General features: G+C 32.9%; 2 protein-coding genes across 7 annotated transcripts; one reads left to right on the top strand and one right to left on the bottom strand.

Moving 5' to 3' along the window:
• The first annotated feature begins 344 nt into the window (after nucleotides 1–344).
• PSAT1 (phospholipid sterol acyl transferase 1) lies at nucleotides 345–8,306 on the top strand. Of its 6 annotated transcripts, none has more exons than XM_021425458.2 (16): nucleotides 350–727; nucleotides 1,406–1,541; nucleotides 1,680–1,824; nucleotides 2,783–2,952; nucleotides 3,054–3,130; nucleotides 3,981–4,194; nucleotides 4,284–4,458; nucleotides 5,413–5,512; nucleotides 5,718–5,812; nucleotides 6,033–6,084; nucleotides 6,229–6,300; nucleotides 6,678–6,846; nucleotides 7,352–7,456; nucleotides 7,540–7,624; nucleotides 7,717–7,806; nucleotides 8,115–8,306. In XM_021425458.2, exons 1-15 carry the CDS (start codon nucleotides 494–496, stop codon nucleotides 7,796–7,798), a joined length of 1,911 nt encoding a protein of 636 aa, XP_021281133.1. In that variant the 5' UTR covers nucleotides 350–493; the 3' UTR covers nucleotides 7,799–7,806; nucleotides 8,115–8,306. The 6 variants fall into 6 exon arrangements, 5 of the variants coding, with proteins under 5 accessions (XP_021281134.1, XP_021281130.1, XP_021281133.1 ...); XM_021425457.2 differs by having other exon boundaries at nucleotides 8,057–8,306; XM_021425456.2 differs by having other exon boundaries at nucleotides 8,049–8,306.
• A 1,953-nt stretch (nucleotides 8,307–10,259) lies between these two features.
• On the bottom strand, nucleotides 10,260–13,092 carry LOC110413714 (rho GDP-dissociation inhibitor 1-like). Its single transcript, XM_021424643.2, has 5 exons — nucleotides 12,711–13,092; nucleotides 11,943–12,006; nucleotides 11,602–11,823; nucleotides 11,060–11,184; nucleotides 10,260–10,501 (listed from the first exon to the last, which is right to left on the bottom strand). The coding sequence occupies exons 1-5, from the start codon at nucleotides 12,933–12,935 to the stop codon at nucleotides 10,433–10,435; spliced, it is 705 nt and encodes a 234-aa protein (XP_021280318.1). The 5' UTR covers nucleotides 12,936–13,092; the 3' UTR covers nucleotides 10,260–10,432.
• Nucleotides 13,093–17,036: the final 3,944 nt, after the last annotated feature.

The raw sequence follows: 17,036 nt of genomic DNA, 5'->3' as shown, positions 1-17,036 counted from the left end.
TGGATGTTGCTAGTTACACCTAAACGCTGCCGTTTTTACTAAAGTGTAAGTCGGGTCGGGTTGCAGTAATTATACCACACATTTGAAACTAAAATATTTCATATCAGACAATAGTCAATATATAAATATATATACCTATATATTTTAATACGCAACTTTTATCAAAATTTTTAAAAAAATCATTAATTATATAATTGTTTTTAAAATATCACCAAATTTAAGAAAAACTCCAATTCGGACACGTTCCTCTAATGAGCCCGAATTTGGCCCAGGTTAGAGTCCAACGCGGCCCAGACCTAATTAAAGTCTTATACGCGAAATTGGACGTTGCTTGGAAAATTAACAGAACCGAGGGGAACAACGGAAAAACAAAACAAAGGCAAAAGGCACCGAAATTCCAACTTTCCCCAACCGAAAGTCAGTCATCAAACACGAATAGTTTAATGTTTTGGGCTGCGGGTGCGGGGAAATGAGAGAGAGATAAAGAGCAATCATGGGCGGAGAAGAACAACAACGCCGTCGTTTAGCGATCGCCCTGGCGGCGGTTCTTCTCCTGGGAACGTTTGAACTCAGCGAAGGAGAGTTCAGTGGAGACTATTCAAAGCTGTCAGGGATAATAATACCAGGATTCGCATCAACTCAGTTAAGAGCATGGTCCATTCTCGACTGCCCGTACTCTCCTCTGGATTTCAATCCCCTTGACTTGGTTTGGCTTGACACTACTAAAGTAATGAACCCTCCTTTTGCTCCCTTGTTGTCGTTTTACTGAATCTTCTTTGTCGTTTCGTAAAGCTTTTCTTTTCCTTTTTCGATTCTACAGTTGGTTTTATGTTTCTGTTATGCGTAGATTCTGTGTGATTCTTGGGACCTGTTTGGGGAAGATTCTTGAAAATGAAACACATGGCAAGAAAAGAAAATACCCAACCAAAAAGTTGGAAAAAGTAAAAGTGTGGTTGGTTTATAGAGATGGCTTTACATCTAAGCTGAACAGAATCTAGAAATTGAGCCTTTTCTTTCAGTTTCTTTATGTAAATATAAATTTATTTCTTTATTCTAGAATTAGTTTGTAATCCCACATCCTAGTTTTGTGGAATACTATTTTAGCAGTGCTACACTTGGATTAAATTATAAGGTTTACATTAAGTTGGGTTTTCTTTAAAAAAAAAAAAAGAAAAAAAATTGTTTCTTATTACATCATTTATTTTCACTTGAATTTTGGTTAAGTGAAATTTTATGATGTATTATAGGTTCTAAGTGACTTTGGTGTTCTTCTTTAAAGCGTATATATTCCTGGCGTTTGCTAACAATGTAGGATTTTATCGAATATGTGTTTAGTAAATGTCTGGTGCGGGGAATGGTTTGTTCTTTTTACATCCTAACGTTATCATTCTCCTTTGATCTGCAGCTCCTCTCAGCTGTAAATTGTTGGCTTAAGTGCATGTTACTTGATCCTTACAACCAAACAGATCACCCAGAATGCAAGTCGCGGCCTGATAGTGGTCTTTCTGCTATTACAGAACTTGATCCAGGTTACATTACAGGTACTCTCTTTTTCTTTTTCCTGTTTTGCTTTTTCTTATTTCTGCAACCTATGCTTCAAAATGTAGTTCAAGTGTGTCCAGAATGCTTTTAGTTGTAATAACCTGGCATGCTTAACTAATATTTCTCTGTGGTAACAGGCCCTCTTTCTTCAGTGTGGAAAGAATGGGTTAAGTGGTGCATTGAATTTGGTATTGAGGCTAATGCAATCATAGCTGTTCCATATGATTGGAGATTGCCACCGTCGTTGCTTGAGGAGAGAGATCTTTATTTTCACAAGTTAAAGTATGTATATTTTCTACCTATCTCTGGTGCATTCTGTTTTTACTAGTTACGTTGCATGTACCTGAGTAAATTTTTTAACTTGTAGTAACTAACCATTTAGAGCGTCTTGGATGTTTACTTCCAAACTGAAAGTAAATATGTTCCTCTTGACATTTCTATTCTTGACAAGATTTTGCTTTATACAATTTTTTTTTAAAAGAATTTTGAACTTCACCAATGACTAATGCCAAATAGCAGACTTTGTTCATTATGATTGATTGGGCACCATAGAAGGCCTTAAGATGATGTTGAATTTGAATAAAGGATCGTCCATCTCCTCTTGGAGACTGAAGTTATGATTCTGGAATTGAGTAACAGAAATTATGCTCTGCTTGTATTTGTTTATTATGGTTCTTGCTACTAAACTGCTTGGATTCTTCTATGTCCAGTTCTTTGTTCTGTTAAACTAAAGATACCTAAAGTTTATTGTTTTGCAAATTTGAAGTTCAAATTTTCTATTTCAGGAACTTGCTAGAGCACTCTACTTTTACAGTTTTGCTTGGGAAGTTGATTCTGGTGTATAATGTAGTCACCATTACTTGCTTTTCTGAATTTGAGTCTGACAGAAAATAATTGTGATTCTCTAAGTGCTTATCTATGAGGTATAAAATACATACTGGACTGTGCCTGATTGTTGGTTTATCTACGCAACCAAACATAAGAATCCAATTCCTATGTTTCCCAAGACTTGAACCCTGATCGATTCATTGGGCTGAGATGCTACTCAGCCACTTTAACTACAGGATAAGTTGGAAGTGCACTGTTTTAGACTTGTTCTAAGTTGAATTTTCAGGATTTATCGTTGATGGTAAACTAAATTAATCCTAACCATAACTTGGATATCCAATTGTGCAAATTTGTTCTATTATTGTGACAATGGAGTTTGCTTATTAAATCAGTGGTTCTAATCTGATTGCAGGCTGACATTTGAAACTGCTCTTAAACTTCGTGGGGGGCCATCAGTTGTGTTTGCTCATTCATTGGGTAATCATGTTTTCCGTTATTTTTTGGAGTGGTTAAAGCTAGAAATTGCACCAAAACAGTACATCCAATGGTTGGATGAGCATATTTATGCCTATTTTGCTGTTGGTATGATCCTTTGAATTCCAATCCTTTACATAAGGTGTTGTTCCCGGGAAAGGCATGTCTGCCATTTCTTTGGCCTCATTTTGTTTTTCTTTTTCTTCTAGGAGCTCCTCTTCTTGGTGCAATTGAGACGGTCAAAGCAGCACTTTCTGGAAATACATTTGGTCTTCCTGTTTCTGAGGTTACCTTTCTATTTTCTCTCTCTTTTAGAGCAACACTTCCTGCCTAAACTTCTCTAGCAGCTTTTCTTTATATGTTGCAGTGGAAAACAGCTTAACTAATTATGATTTGTTTTCAATTAGACAATTGATAAACATGCATGCATATGGAATTAGTAATGGATATTGAAAATGGATTATAGATCTGTTTACTCTGGAGTATATCATAAGACATAATACTGAAGCTGTTTTTTCTTGCATCTACTCTTTATGTTTTGCTCTTGATTGTATCATGACTATTTGCAACTAGCCCCCTTGAAGGAAGGGAAATAGCATATGAGGATGAATCTTATGGTAGAGCCTTGTAACAAATTCAATGAACACGGAGGAGTTGATGAAAGGTAATTGTAGGCTGCTCTAATAGGAACAAATGTTAAGCTCTTAGAGATTTCAAATGCGATACAGGCTGTTGAATATCTTAAAATCACCTGAAGGATTACCAATGATATCCACAAAACTGGTAAAGAATTGCAATACTGGAAAACATTAATACAATAATACTGGAACAAAATCCGGAGATATTTAAAACATTTATGCATAGTAGATAAGCTATTGATGTTCTTTATAAGAATAGAAAATTGGCAATGGAATTCCCTAGTGTTTCTTTTAAGGCCATATAAAAAGTTCCTCAGTTTGATATTAATATGTCTTGAATGAACCTAAATAACTTGTCCCACTGAGATGAAATCTATATCAATCAACTATAGTCACTGACTTTCATTGGCTTGTAAGAAATTGTGGGGATTAACTATATTGTTAGTTGTCTGTACATCTTTTAACAAATGTTTATTGTATATTATGGCAAGGTGTCAGGGAACAGCTCGATTGATGTTCAATTCATTTGGTTCTTCATTATGGATGATGCCATTTTCAAAGTATTGTAGGGCAGATGGCAAGTATTTGAAGCATTTTTCTGGTGGAATCAGGAAGGATCATCATACCTATCAGTGTGAGCAAGAGGAATTTCATTCAAACTACTCTGGATGGCCCACAAATATAATCAACATTGAAATTCCTTCAATCCGTGGTAAAGCTTTGGAATCACGTCTTTTTTATTTATTTTGGGACAGTGTAGGTAATTGCTAGAAAGCTCAAATCAATGTCTTCTATCAACAGGGTTTGATGCCTATCCATCAGTTTCAGAATTTGCTGATACCAACTTGTCTAGCATGGAATGTGGACTCCCCACGCAGTTATCATTTTCAGCTCGTGAAATATCAGATGGGACCTTTTTCAAAGCTATAGAGGATTATGATCCAGATAGCAAGAGGATCTTGCACCAACTGAAAAAGTGGGTATTATCACAACCTTTAAGCCATTTGAGAGAGTTATTGGTACCTTTTTTAGGTCATTATGTGAGATGTCTGTATCTGTATCACTGTTGGATGATATAGACATAATTGATTCTAAGAAGGGTGTTTGTCAATTTTATTGTCAGTGGTGGACTTTAATAATTGAAGCCTTGACATTCCTGTTGTGGACTCTAAATCTTCTTTGAGCATAAATTTGCTTAAATGGCATCTAAAGTATCATGCATGCTGTCCTATGTTATAGGTGCAATTTCTGATGTATGATGTGGTTTTCCATCTAAAACTCATTTTGAGAGTCTTGAGCAGCATTTTGCTTCATAAATTATGTGGAGCTGCAGAAAGGTGGTTAGGCATGGAACTATCACATGCTCAGGCTTCTCATAACATATAAATAGTCATTTGCAAAGTTTGGTTTGACCTATTCATGCACACAGAAGACTGACACTCACAGACACTTTCCGAATAATTTTCACAATCTACGATAGTTTTCATTTTTTCCACAAGCTATGATACTTCAAATACTTTTAACAATCTATTATAGTTTCTTAATGTTGCCTTATTCTTGACAAACTAGTACATAGCAAAGTACTTTCATTATTGAGAGTCATGAGTCACATTCTACTTCTTAAAATTATGCTGTGCTGCAATGGAATGGTGACATTAAATGGATATTGCCCAAGTTACCTTGACCTATCTGTTTGCACTGAAGACCAATCACAGATGCTTTCCAAATGTTTTCTTTCACAATCTGTGGTTGTTTCTCATTGTTGGCTGATACTTTGACGAAAAGAAATTCTATTTTAGTTGTAGCTTATCATAGTATTTTCATCTATTAGTTTGAATAATGAATTTCCTAAAAGTTAATTAACATGAATTATGTAATATATATACTTGAAGATTTTGACAGGTATGTGTTTCAATGCTATATTTTTCAGGTCATATCATGATGATCCTGTTCTGAATCCTTTTACACCATGGGATAGACCACCTATAAAAAATGTTTTCTGTATCTATGGAATAGATTCAAAGACTGAGGTAAAGTAACATTTTGAATACAAATTCTAATTATAATGTTCATTTTTGAACCCATTGCTATGCATTGAGAATCCCTTAAATTCTGTATGAACGAAAACTTTGAAAATAGAGAAAAGGACGATAACTGTTACACATTATGATTGCTTTTTTATTACTTATTGTGCTTATTTTATGACTAAATTGTGTTTAATGATGATTCAAGCAGGTTGGTTACTATTTTGCACCAAGTGGCAAACCTTACCCTGACAATTGGATAATAACAGATGTCATCTATGAAATTGAAGGATCACTTATCTCGCGGTATGCATCATCCACACTGGATCAATTACTGTATTTAACAGCATATATGCACAAATTAAATTGAAACAATTTCTCTTTCCCTTATAATTATTTTTAAAACAGCTCCTCCAATAATTGTTTTTTCTTGTAAATGAAGTAAAGCAATGCCAGTAATAAATGTGGGGAAATTGATTTGATTTCTAGATTTAACCTTTAAATGGCATTGCACTTATTCTTGTAGGTCAGGGAATCAGGTTGAAGGGAATCCAGGACCTGCAAGTGGAGATGAGACAGTGAGCTCAGTGGCCATTACATCATTCTGTTTCAATTTTCACATGCATCAAGAATCTATGCTTATAGATTACTGTTGATGATCTACATTTTATAGTTTCAGGTCTAACACTTACATATAAGTAACAGACCCATATTTGTGACAGGTACCATATCATTCCCTATCTTGGTGCAAGAACTGGCTTGGGCAAAGAGTGAATATAACAAGAGCTCCACAGGTACTACTAGTCAATTTAGTAAATCTTGTGGACACAAGTGCCTTGATGTGTCATTTTGATGATAATTTATAATAGTTTTTAGCTCTTGGATTTTTAATGCATCATACATATCCAATTGCTAGTTTTTGTGGTTAGTTTGATGAGCTAGCTGAGGATAGCCGTATAACATATTTTGTTGCATGTTTCTCTCTGTCCATTTATATAATAAAATGAGTAGTTCATACGTGCAGTGAATAGGTTAAAACATAAGAAGCTCTAATCATCTGATATTGCTAGGGCCTTGGGTACGTTTGCTATGGTTTTTATACTCTATATTTGAATTATGGCCTATTTTATGAGAGTTTGAAATAGTAACCATATTCTCCTGCATAATGCAGTCGGAGCATGATGGGTCCGATGTACAAGTGGAATTGAATGTTGAGCATCATTATGAACAAGATATAGTTCCCAATATGACAAGGTCACCTAGAGTCAAATACATAACCTACTATGAAGACTCTGAAAGCATTCCAGGGCAGAGGACAGCAGTTTGGGAGCTAGATAAAGGTGCGTGACATGACCTTGAATGCTTTTCTCAATGAAGCATGGCTTTCATAGAACTTTGACTTCAAATTATGTTGAACTTAATTGTATTCCTACTGTGCTGTTGGAGAATCTTAAATAGCACAGCAATATGGTTCCCATGGCTCTATGCTGACATCAAATTAGACATCTTATAATAAGTGGCTCTCACTTGTTTGGGATAAATTTCTTTCAACTGATTTACTTTCAGCACAATATATAAATTTCTTGGATTCTTGCTAAAACACAATTAATTAAATATTCAAGATCATTTAATTGAAGAGCTTGTCTTCCATTCATGTTAGCTACCTGGCATGAGTTAAGTTGAGGAGATTCATATAGAGGTAGGTTTTGTGCTATGCTGTGTAGATGCGTTCAGTTGCTCTCTTTCAAGTTGTATGCAATTCCTTTTACTGGATAGTTGAGTCAACATGTTAAATCACATTCCTTATCTCTACAAGTGGATTAAACTGATGCCATCTTCATGTAGCAAATCACAGGAACATAGTTAGATCACCGGTTCTAATGCGAGAGTTATGGCTCCAGATTTGGCATGATATTCATCTTGATACAAAGTCCAATTTTGTTACAAAAGGTGAAACTTGGTGTACTATTATTTTACTTAATTATTTCCAAAAGGTCAACTTGAGTTTTGCTGACTTACGATGACGCCGATAGCTAAGCGTGGGCCCTTGAGGAATGAGGACTGCTACTGGGATTATGGAAAAGCTCGGTGTGCATGGCCTGAATACTGTGAATACAGGTTTACATTTTTCAAAAAAAAAAAAATTCTGTATCATTCTCCTCTTCCCAAGTTTTATTTTGATTTGTATTACTTGATGTATGGTGATATAGGTATGTATTCGGTGATGTTCATTTGGGACAGAGCTGTAGGTTAAGGAATTCTTCAGCTGATACACTCCTGCACTATGTATAGATTGGAAGGTACCTAACCTCTTGTTTCTTCTTCATCTAACTAAATTTAGATTGGGCAAAGAGATTACTAATAATTTGAAAATGGTAGAATGAGATGTATCACTTGAGTTTTCCTGCTGTTTGATAAATTTTTTTAACAGAGTCAGCATGCTTAAATTATTTACTTTAGTATTTCTGCTTTGAAATTTGATTTCTCTATTGGGGAAAAATTGTTGGTTGTTCTGTTTCCTAACTTTGTTTATTTATTCAAGTTATAAAGGAAGCAATGTACAAATAGAAATCATGGAATAGATAAAGTGATCATGGTATCTGCATAGGGAATCAAGCTATTCGTGGATTCCACTCAAATTTGATTTGTTCACTGTCAAGCCAGCCGAACTTGTTGAGTTTTGAACTTTGTAATACTCATGAACCTTATTGATTATATATATATATATATATATATATATGAAAATGGTTCCTAAAGGGTGAAGGTTATTTACCCACCCCATGGTAGTGTTTTCTTCAAATCTTTTTGGCACAATGAGGAGAGGGGAGATTGAGGGTTCAAAGGAGTGGGCTGCTGCTGCTTCAACCCCATTCGGTCCGGCCCGTTTTTACTTTCTCTCGCGACTCAAGCTCAAAATCCATGAAATAAACATATAGTAGAAAAATAGAATAAAATAAATAAATTATTTAAAATAATCTCGAAATAAAATAAAAATCTATCAACAACATATGCAAGAATCAAAAAGAATGAAAATAAAAATTTGTGGGAAATAGCCTTATTATAAACTCAATTCAAGAATACTCTTCATTATAATTTTAATTATTTTTATTTAATTTTTGATATGACTTGATAATAATATCTTTTAAATAATTTTAGACAAGTTAAATGATTTCAGTTGTCTCTATCTTGTCATCAAGATAAAAATTTTAAAATTAAATTTTAATTTCGTTCTCTGCTCAAATACTGCCTATCTTGTTATTCAGCTCTTTTTCGTTATCTCAAAGAAAAAAGATGATATCAAATTATGTGTTTTGGGTTTTTTAGTTTATTGATTTATATTCATAGAATCTCAAAATTAAGATGTTGAAATTGATTAGACATATTTGTAAATTAAAATACTGTATGACTTTGACGACTTAAACTTGGTAACAAACAAATTAATTAATTATTAAGCATTGTGTTACTGAATTTTAAGCATTACGAGATTAGTTTTTAAATATTACGTGACTTATGCGTTTCGAGATTGGATTTTAGGTATTGTATGACTTAAAAATCAGTCATGTAATGTCTTATTAATCAGTCATACAATGACTACAGACTAGTCACGCAATGCTTTACAAACCAATCTCGCAATATGTAAGTCAGACAATGCTTATCAACCAATCATACAATACTTAAAGATCAGTCACGCAATATCCTATTAACTAGTCACATAATGCCTTATCAACATTTGATTTCAAAACTATCAAAACTACCAAATTTCATTTAATAAAATTAACAACTTCAAACAATACATTATATTTCATTTAACAACATAATTAACGAATATGTTTACTTAACGAGTAATGTTTCAAATGCTTAAAGTTTTTTCATCGTGTATAAAAAATCACTCTAAAATATTTTAAAACATTTTTTCGTGTATCAAAAAATATTTTAAAATATTCAAAATATTTAAAAAAAAAATTAATAAGGAATACTTTGAAGATGAATGGGCTAGTAAAAAAAGTTCAAAGAAAATAAGTCAATTTGAGATGCGAATTCAAACATATGCGTTGATTTCATTAAGTCTAATTTTATCCAAAATTAATTTTTTTTTAATTAAAAATAGTTAAAATTATAAAAATATTATTCTCAAAAATACTTTTGAAACGAATCCAAGAAAAAATCAAATTCAACATTTAGATGAATATATTCGTATTTTAAAAGTTAAAAGAACACAATATATATTTGTTATTAGAATTGAAACATTTTTTTTCATTATTTTTTCTGAAGACTGATGAAAAAATTTAAATTGATGATGTCAGAGCACATAGCATAGGTTTGTATTAAATATATATATATATATATATATATATAATTTTAAATTTGAGTTAGAACTGAGTTGAGTTTAGAACTTAGCATAAAAATGAATGATAATGTCTGCATTCTACTGTAATGACACATATTCAGTCTCATTTTGTGCTTCTTCCGAACCTTATCTCTTAGGTGAAAAGACTCTGTACCGGGCAAATGAAAGCGCATGTTTAGTCATGCAGCTGTGGCATCCCCTCAAAGTCTTTTTGTATATCATGATAGCACAGTTTCTTCCAATCACTGGTCAACGTCCATGGCACTTAGTTATCTGTGTTCAATGCCTAAACATGGTCTACATTTAGATTCTAATGAAGGAGAGGTGGTCTCATCCTGAGTCTTGCTGGATTGAACTGCAATTTTCAGTTTGATTCTTCTGACCAAGTCATAGCAACAAGGGAAATTGCATGTAGAGTGCTCCAGTTACAAGTCACACACACAAAAACATTAAAAGTTTAACTCTGCCGGCAAAGATTGTATCGTCCAATTGATAACTCCACAAACATGTATGAAGTTCATGAAACAGAAAAAGAATAGGGAGAAAACGAGAAACAAAACTATTTGGAGACAAATTGGCTAGCTGCTCTTCTTTATCTCGAAGGAGTAGTTCAGCTCCATGTGGCATCTTCTGTCATCATCTTCAAACTGCATAGAAGCAAAATAAATAATGAAAATCAGGGAGAAAAAGGATGGATGGATTTGCACATATATTAAAGTTTTTTTTTTTTTTTTGTTATAATTGAAAGACAAGGAAATAATGCTCGGAGGTAAACTCGTACATTAAAGTCCCTACAAGTAAAATTACAAAATGGAAATCCAATAAACCCCTCCTAACAACAGTAACAAAAAGGGGAATTGTAGATTTCAAAGACAAAACAACAGATTACATGCCCTGAATAGGAAACCTTCAACAAAACTGTAAGTTGCCAAAATTCATACACCAGGAACGTATTACTAATTCCTTGGTCTTGTCTGACACCAATTCTGGCTTCATTTTCCACCAAGATGAACTTTTTCAGTTTACAGCCAATCAAAGGGATTAAATATTCATATTATACACATTTGACCTTAATGAAGGTAATCGTAGGCCAGAATAAAAGAAAACGCGTCAAGAAAATCAAAATTGTTTTGCCAAACATTGTAATCTTGCTTAATACGCATAGTTAGGCATTAATTTTTCATGGTGCATGCATCCATACATACCTTAAGCTTTGCGGAGTAAATTCCCCTCGCCAGCACCCCAGATGGCATAGTCTCTTCATCCAAGATGTACACGTATGGTTCTCGCTGAGGAGCAAAAGTACCCAACATTCCTTTGTTTTGATCAACTGACAAGAAAATAATAAATTAAATTGAAAACCCTCACTCCCTAACATACCAGTTATTAAGAAAGAATGATTTACAAGATTTTATTAAAAGCCACAGACTAATAATCTAGATAATATAAGATAAATAAATGTGTAGTAACTATTTAAGCAATATCACACTAAACCTTCACCAACTTGACCTACAAATAAAGCACAATTAGAAAGGGCCTATGCCTGCTAGTATCAAGAGCTTTGGATTCTTGATTACTTCTGTAGTATGAAGAACACATGTACACTACAAAATGTAAATTCCACCATTAACCCAAGCAGAATATATACCACTCAACCACTCAGTAACCCACAATGTCAGCTGCAATTACCATGTTAGAACATAATTAATGCACCTTAAATAAAAACAGAAAAGAAAAGATACTTCACCTTGAAGCCCTGCCTTCCACACTGTGTTGGAGTACGTTAAACCAGAAACAATGTTGTGCAGAACACTAAACGTTAACTTCAGCTGATATCGAGATCCTTCCTTGAGAGTAAACAGGAGAAGACCATTCTGATTCCTATCAATTGGCAAGGGGTAACTAACTTCCCCAAGGTCATCAGAAATAATTCCTATGGAGTGGAATTTGACTTCAGGTTCCATTTGGCCTAGCAAATCAGAAAATCAAAACATTAATGTAAAAATTAACTTGGAAAAAATGTGTGCAGCACAAGTTATATTGCGATGACTGCATAAAGGCGGAGAACAAAAGGCACTCGATACATACCATTTAGGTCTCCTTCAACACAACCAAGAAGCTTCTCCTTCCATCTCCTTAAGCTGTCATCATCCTGGAAGAGCAAAATTAAGTGCCAAAATGAATTTCTAAGCCATATGTTTAATTAGCATTAAGGTGCACAAATAAACCTTCAAGGGGGCTCTGGAGACTGAAGCCATTGGCAAAGGTCATGGAAAATTGGATATAGCATTGTTGAAAGAAAGTAAAAAATTCCACCAATACAAGAAAACAGATTGAACTCAAATACTCAACAAAATAAAGGAAATAGAAAAAACATAAACAAAGGTAATTCTGGTAGAGATACTGTGTAACTTCATTTCCCCCTTTGAAGATCAACATTTCAACTACCAAGTCTAAAATCCCAAAACCAACAAAGCAGCAATGGAAAAACATCCAGTAAATGAACTTTGCCTGACTAAAAGATGTAACAAACCCAAATGACTAGAACCAAGTCATATGTTAAGAGCAACGACACATAACTAAACCTATAAACTACATTAGGTTCACAAAGAATTATGATTAGCATATAGTATAAATTTCTCCTACTTTTCCTGCCCAACGAAACAGCAGCACCAGAATGGGGTTGGAGAACAAAAATGAAAACCATAATATTCTCAAGGGTTAAAAGGAACCCATCAAGCAATTCAAGGTAAAGAAAGAACTTAACTCAAAATTTCGAACAAAAGTCAGAAGATGAAAGCAAGTTTAGAATTGAAAAAGAAGCAAACTTTTTTTTTTGAAATTAAAAAAAAAAACCTTGTCTTTCTCAATCTGTTCCTTGAGAGAAAGAAGAGGTCCAGGAACAAAACCGGCCACAGCTCCGACACCATCTTCCTTATCTTCATCTTCTTCGTCTTCTTCATGATCATCACAAACCTCAACAGCTAATGGTTTCTCAGTCATTTTCCTTTCTTCTCTCTCTTGCTTCTCCTCACTAGCACCTGTTGATGGCCCTGCTTCTGCTCTCTTCCCACTATCCATCTCTCTCTGTACTGTGAACAAAGCGCAAAAAGGGTACACAATAACAAAACCCTTTTTCAAGTTTTTATGAAAAAAAAATGTTCAAAGATGAGTGAGAAAGGAAGAGGAAAGGGGTTCATAACGTATATTGTACAGAAGCAAAAAGTCAGATACGTCCCTCTGTTAAACACTTTCTCAGTTTATTTCTTACGATAGTGAGTTTGTTTGTCTATTTGTCGGTGTCTTGTCTTTAATCACATGTGTCTTTGTCTCTGTCCGTGTAAACGTGGACACAGTAAATCGTAAAATATTGTTAAAATTTATTAATATAAGACGTTACCGGTTAAAATAGTTGTTATTTTTTAAATATTTTAATTCAATTTTTTTAAATTTTAATATATATTTAATTAATTTTTTAAATTATTATTTAAATTCATACTCGGATATCTTAACACTCTTTTTAAATATTCATACTCATTAATTTCTTAATTAAATAAATTTAAATTATTTTTATTTATTATTAGTAAAAATTAAATGACTAAATTAAAGTTTTTCATAAAAAATTAAAATTAAAAAATATATTTAAAACAATTAAAGAATTTTAATAAGTATTACATCGATTATAAAAAATTTATAAATTAAAATTTAATGTTGAAAATATATTTATAATGAAGTTCAAATGATAATTACCTTAAAATCCCTATCCCAACTTGTGACAGGTAATAACTTTATTTAATAAAAAGGTGTAATAATAAAAAGGAAAAAACCAATAATATTAGTACTTTTTTTCCTACAAAAATTTTGAGGTGGTGTAAATAGGATACTCAAATTTTTATGTTATAATAAAATATGACAAAATACTTTACACCTCATCGTGTATTAACATCAAAATGTGTAGAGTGACTTGACAGTAATTTTCTTTTATTTTTAAAAGAGAATATGAAATGATAACTTGCACTTAATTGAGACAAATGTAGTACACTTTTTTTTTCTATTATAAGAAAATTACAATATCATTGAGTGTTATTATTAACCTAAATTGAGTAATTTTTTATTAATGAAGTACTATGTTTAAAATGTATTAAATACTAGCAACCACAGTTATTAGGTCTTAATGAGTTTTGTTAAGAAAATGTTATTATGGTAATGAGATATCCATAACCTTGCCAATTGCCAAATAACTTAATTGGTGGCTTTACTAGTTATTAAATCTCTATCCTACAAACTAAATAAAATAAAGGGTAAACTTACTTAAGCTCCTTCTTGTACTATGATATTTTTTTATATAACATATTGAGATTTTTTTCTCAAATAAAATTTTATGTTTTACTACTATTATGTGGAAACCTTATTTCTTACATTTAAACCTTAAACCTTGTTCTTGCATTAGAATTTAATAAAAATATAATTCAAATACACCTTTACGTGAAATAGATTCTCTTGTATGAGTATTTTTTTTTTTTTGAAAACTAAGCTTTCTTCTCTTAAAATACTTACATTCTAGTAACTATCAAAGGAACAATTACGTTACATATTTCTTCAAAATTCCTAAAAGGAAAAATAAAAAAAAATTCTAGCAATTACCATTAGATGGACAAACCTTCAATCATAGCTAAATGTAGAAAGCCTATAATCTCATAAAACAGGATTTTTTTTTTTTGGTAAACTATCCTCGTCCCTAACTTTTAATCATAATTTAATACAAATATATTAATTTTCGAAATGAATAATCCACTCCAAATGTATAAACAACATTAATGAAAATGTGAAATTTCTAAATTACCCTTCCTTTTCACCATTTTCCTTTTTCTTCAAGCCCGTTGGTGGTGTTCCCATATGCCAACTTGCCACCCCCACACTCCCCAAGAAAGCCGTGTCTCCCTTCCCCATCCCCGGGCTCCCTTGGAGAGAGAGAGATTCAATTAAGCTTGAATTTGGTGCTCCTCTAGGGGGGGTGGAGATCCGACCGAAGCTGGATCTGGCGTTCCTCGACTAAAGCTAGATCTAGCACTCCAACCATGAGAAGAGGTAATGCAGAGTTTTTTTTTTATTTCAAATAAAAGAAAAAATAAAAAATTATAGTTTATATAGTGTGGTAATTTTTAAAATTAATGAAGGGTAAAATTATCTTTTCAATATTATCACATCATTAAACTAACGAAAACATTAATGGTTGACTAATGATGGACTTATATGTCCAATGGAAGATATTTTTTGAGATGGATTGTCCATTTCAAAAATTCATACACCTGCGTGAAATTATGACTAAAAGTGAAGAAAATAAAGATATTTTATTATTTATTTTTATCATTGGACATCATTGTTTCATAATAGGCAAGCCACAACCAAGAAGTTATAAACACTTGTTGACAAGAACCATTATGCATAATATAACCTTTCTTGCAGTAGTATTAGAAAAGCTACAGGAAATCCATTAGTTAGGTCCCTCCTTTTTACACTTTTAAGATCATCAGACATTGTTGATAGTGTGGAGTTTCTTACAAGAATGTCTGGAGTAATTACTTTCGTCATTTTTTTGTCCTAATTACTATTCTGTTTCATATTCTAGATCAAATTTCAAAAATTCATCATCACAGTTTCCTACCATCTTAGCCAAGCTCTTTAAATTCTTCACAGCCTTACCATTAAATGTAAGCACCTAAGTGTTATAACAATGTCCACGTATCCACTATTGGTAGTAGCCGCAAGAACTTGCTACACCACATGTACAACAATGTTGAATATTCATGTGCTAGGTCTTATAAGAAAAGAGAAAAAAAATTGATATTCATGTGCGTCGAAACTAGTGATGATTATTGTGTCACCCAACTTAGTTGGCAGTAAGATTCAATTCCACCTATCGACTACAAAACCCATGCCTTGCTACAGTAATGGCAACAAGGAGACAAATCGTGATAATTTAGAATTGGATTTGTCTTTTTCTATGGCAAGAAAACCTTCGTTGTCATTTTCCTGCAACTATGAAGGGTGTTTGGTTTAAGAAAAATGGAAGACATTCGCTGCAATTTAAATGGCTATAAGAACTTTATAGCATTTGGTTTGTAATAATGAGAACGAATGTGATTGTAAAGGGGAAGTAATTGCAATCAGCAAAGGGAATATCATTCCCTTAGCTCACACAAGGAATGTTATTTTCACTTAGCTAAAGGAAAGTTAAATTTTTTCTTCTTCTTCCTCTTCTTTCTTCTTCTTTTACCTTTCTTTATGTCGATTGTTGCTAGAAAAGATGGGGGCAAGAAGGAAGGTGAGAAAATAAAAAGAAAAGAGAGAAAAAGGAAGAAAAACAAGAAGAATAAAAAAAAGAAGAAATTGAGTTCGTTTTTTAGAAAAATTTGTGTTTTTGATATCGAATATTGAGAGAAAAATACTTTAAACCGTTTAGAATCAGAGAAATTTACTAAGGAATTATTGGCTGCAAAATAAATAGACCTTGAAGTTGGACAGCAAACATGAAGCAAAGTAGCAAGTATTTTGAATAATTTCTTACGTCTACCTATTTTTAACAAAGTGGTAAAAGGTGACTATTTTGAGAGAGGCAAAAAAACCTCCAAGGACAAGTAATTAAGTCAAAAAGGATACTCTTATTGTTAGAATGCATTAACAATTTAGAACAATCACCCTACCTAACTTTTCCTAATTTCTAATAACCAATAATGAAATTAGCAAAAAAAATCTACAATTACTCCATTTATTTCTCAACAAGTCAAAACTAATCAAACTACTCGTTGGACACGTTTCTTTTACTCTTTGAAAATAATTCCAATAGGTAAAGCTAGTACGTGACATTCCTTCCCTCTAAAGAACAACCATGTCCTCAAAGTCCATATCTGGAAATCGTAACTGAAGTTCCTAAAGGTATTCCCAAGTAGCATTAGTTGGAGAAAAGCCCTCCCAATGAACCAATACTTCATTTCTTCCTTTTTTTCTAACGATGATCGAGGATAGCTTGTGGTGTCAAAATAATGGGTCCATCATCTGCTGGAATAGTAGGTAGAGAGGCTGTCACATTTACATTGGTTCCCACCCTTTTCTTAAACATGGAAACATGAAACACAAGATGAAATTTAGAATTTTATGGTAACTTGAGTTTATACGTCACTG

Source organism: Theobroma umbraticum, unplaced genomic scaffold (genome assembly GCF_002168275.2).
Source record: "Theobroma umbraticum cultivar Fairchild unplaced genomic scaffold, ASM216827v3 scaffold_4.1, whole genome shotgun sequence".
NCBI lineage: Eukaryota > Viridiplantae > Streptophyta > Magnoliopsida > Malvales > Malvaceae > Theobroma > Theobroma umbraticum.
The sequence above is the reverse complement of the archived record's forward strand: the minus strand, read 5'-3'. Positions and strand labels throughout refer to the sequence as shown.

Bases quoted from the DNA above. Each gene is read 5' to 3' on its own strand.
- PSAT1 (XM_021425455.1), top strand. From the start codon at position 494: ATGGGCGGAGAAGAACAACAACGCCGTCGTTTAGCGATCGCCCTGGCG. The intron at 1,825-2,782 runs GTATGTATATTT...ATCTGATTGCAG, and splicing joins CTTTATTTTCACAAGTTAAA to GCTGACATTTGAAACTGCTC. The intron at 6,847-7,351 runs GTGCGTGACATG...ATCTTCATGTAG, and splicing joins AGTTTGGGAGCTAGATAAAG to CAAATCACAGGAACATAGTT.
- LOC110413714 (XM_021424643.2), bottom strand. From the start codon at position 12,935: ATGGATAGTGGGAAGAGAGCAGAAGCAGGGCCATCAACAGGTGCTAGT. The intron at 12,007-12,710 runs GTTTTTTTTTTT...TTGCTCTTCCAG, and splicing joins AACAGATTGAGAAAGACAAG to GATGATGACAGCTTAAGGAG. The intron at 10,502-11,059 runs GTATGTATGGAT...GCTTCTATGCAG, and splicing joins TTTACTCCGCAAAGCTTAAG to TTTGAAGATGATGACAGAAG.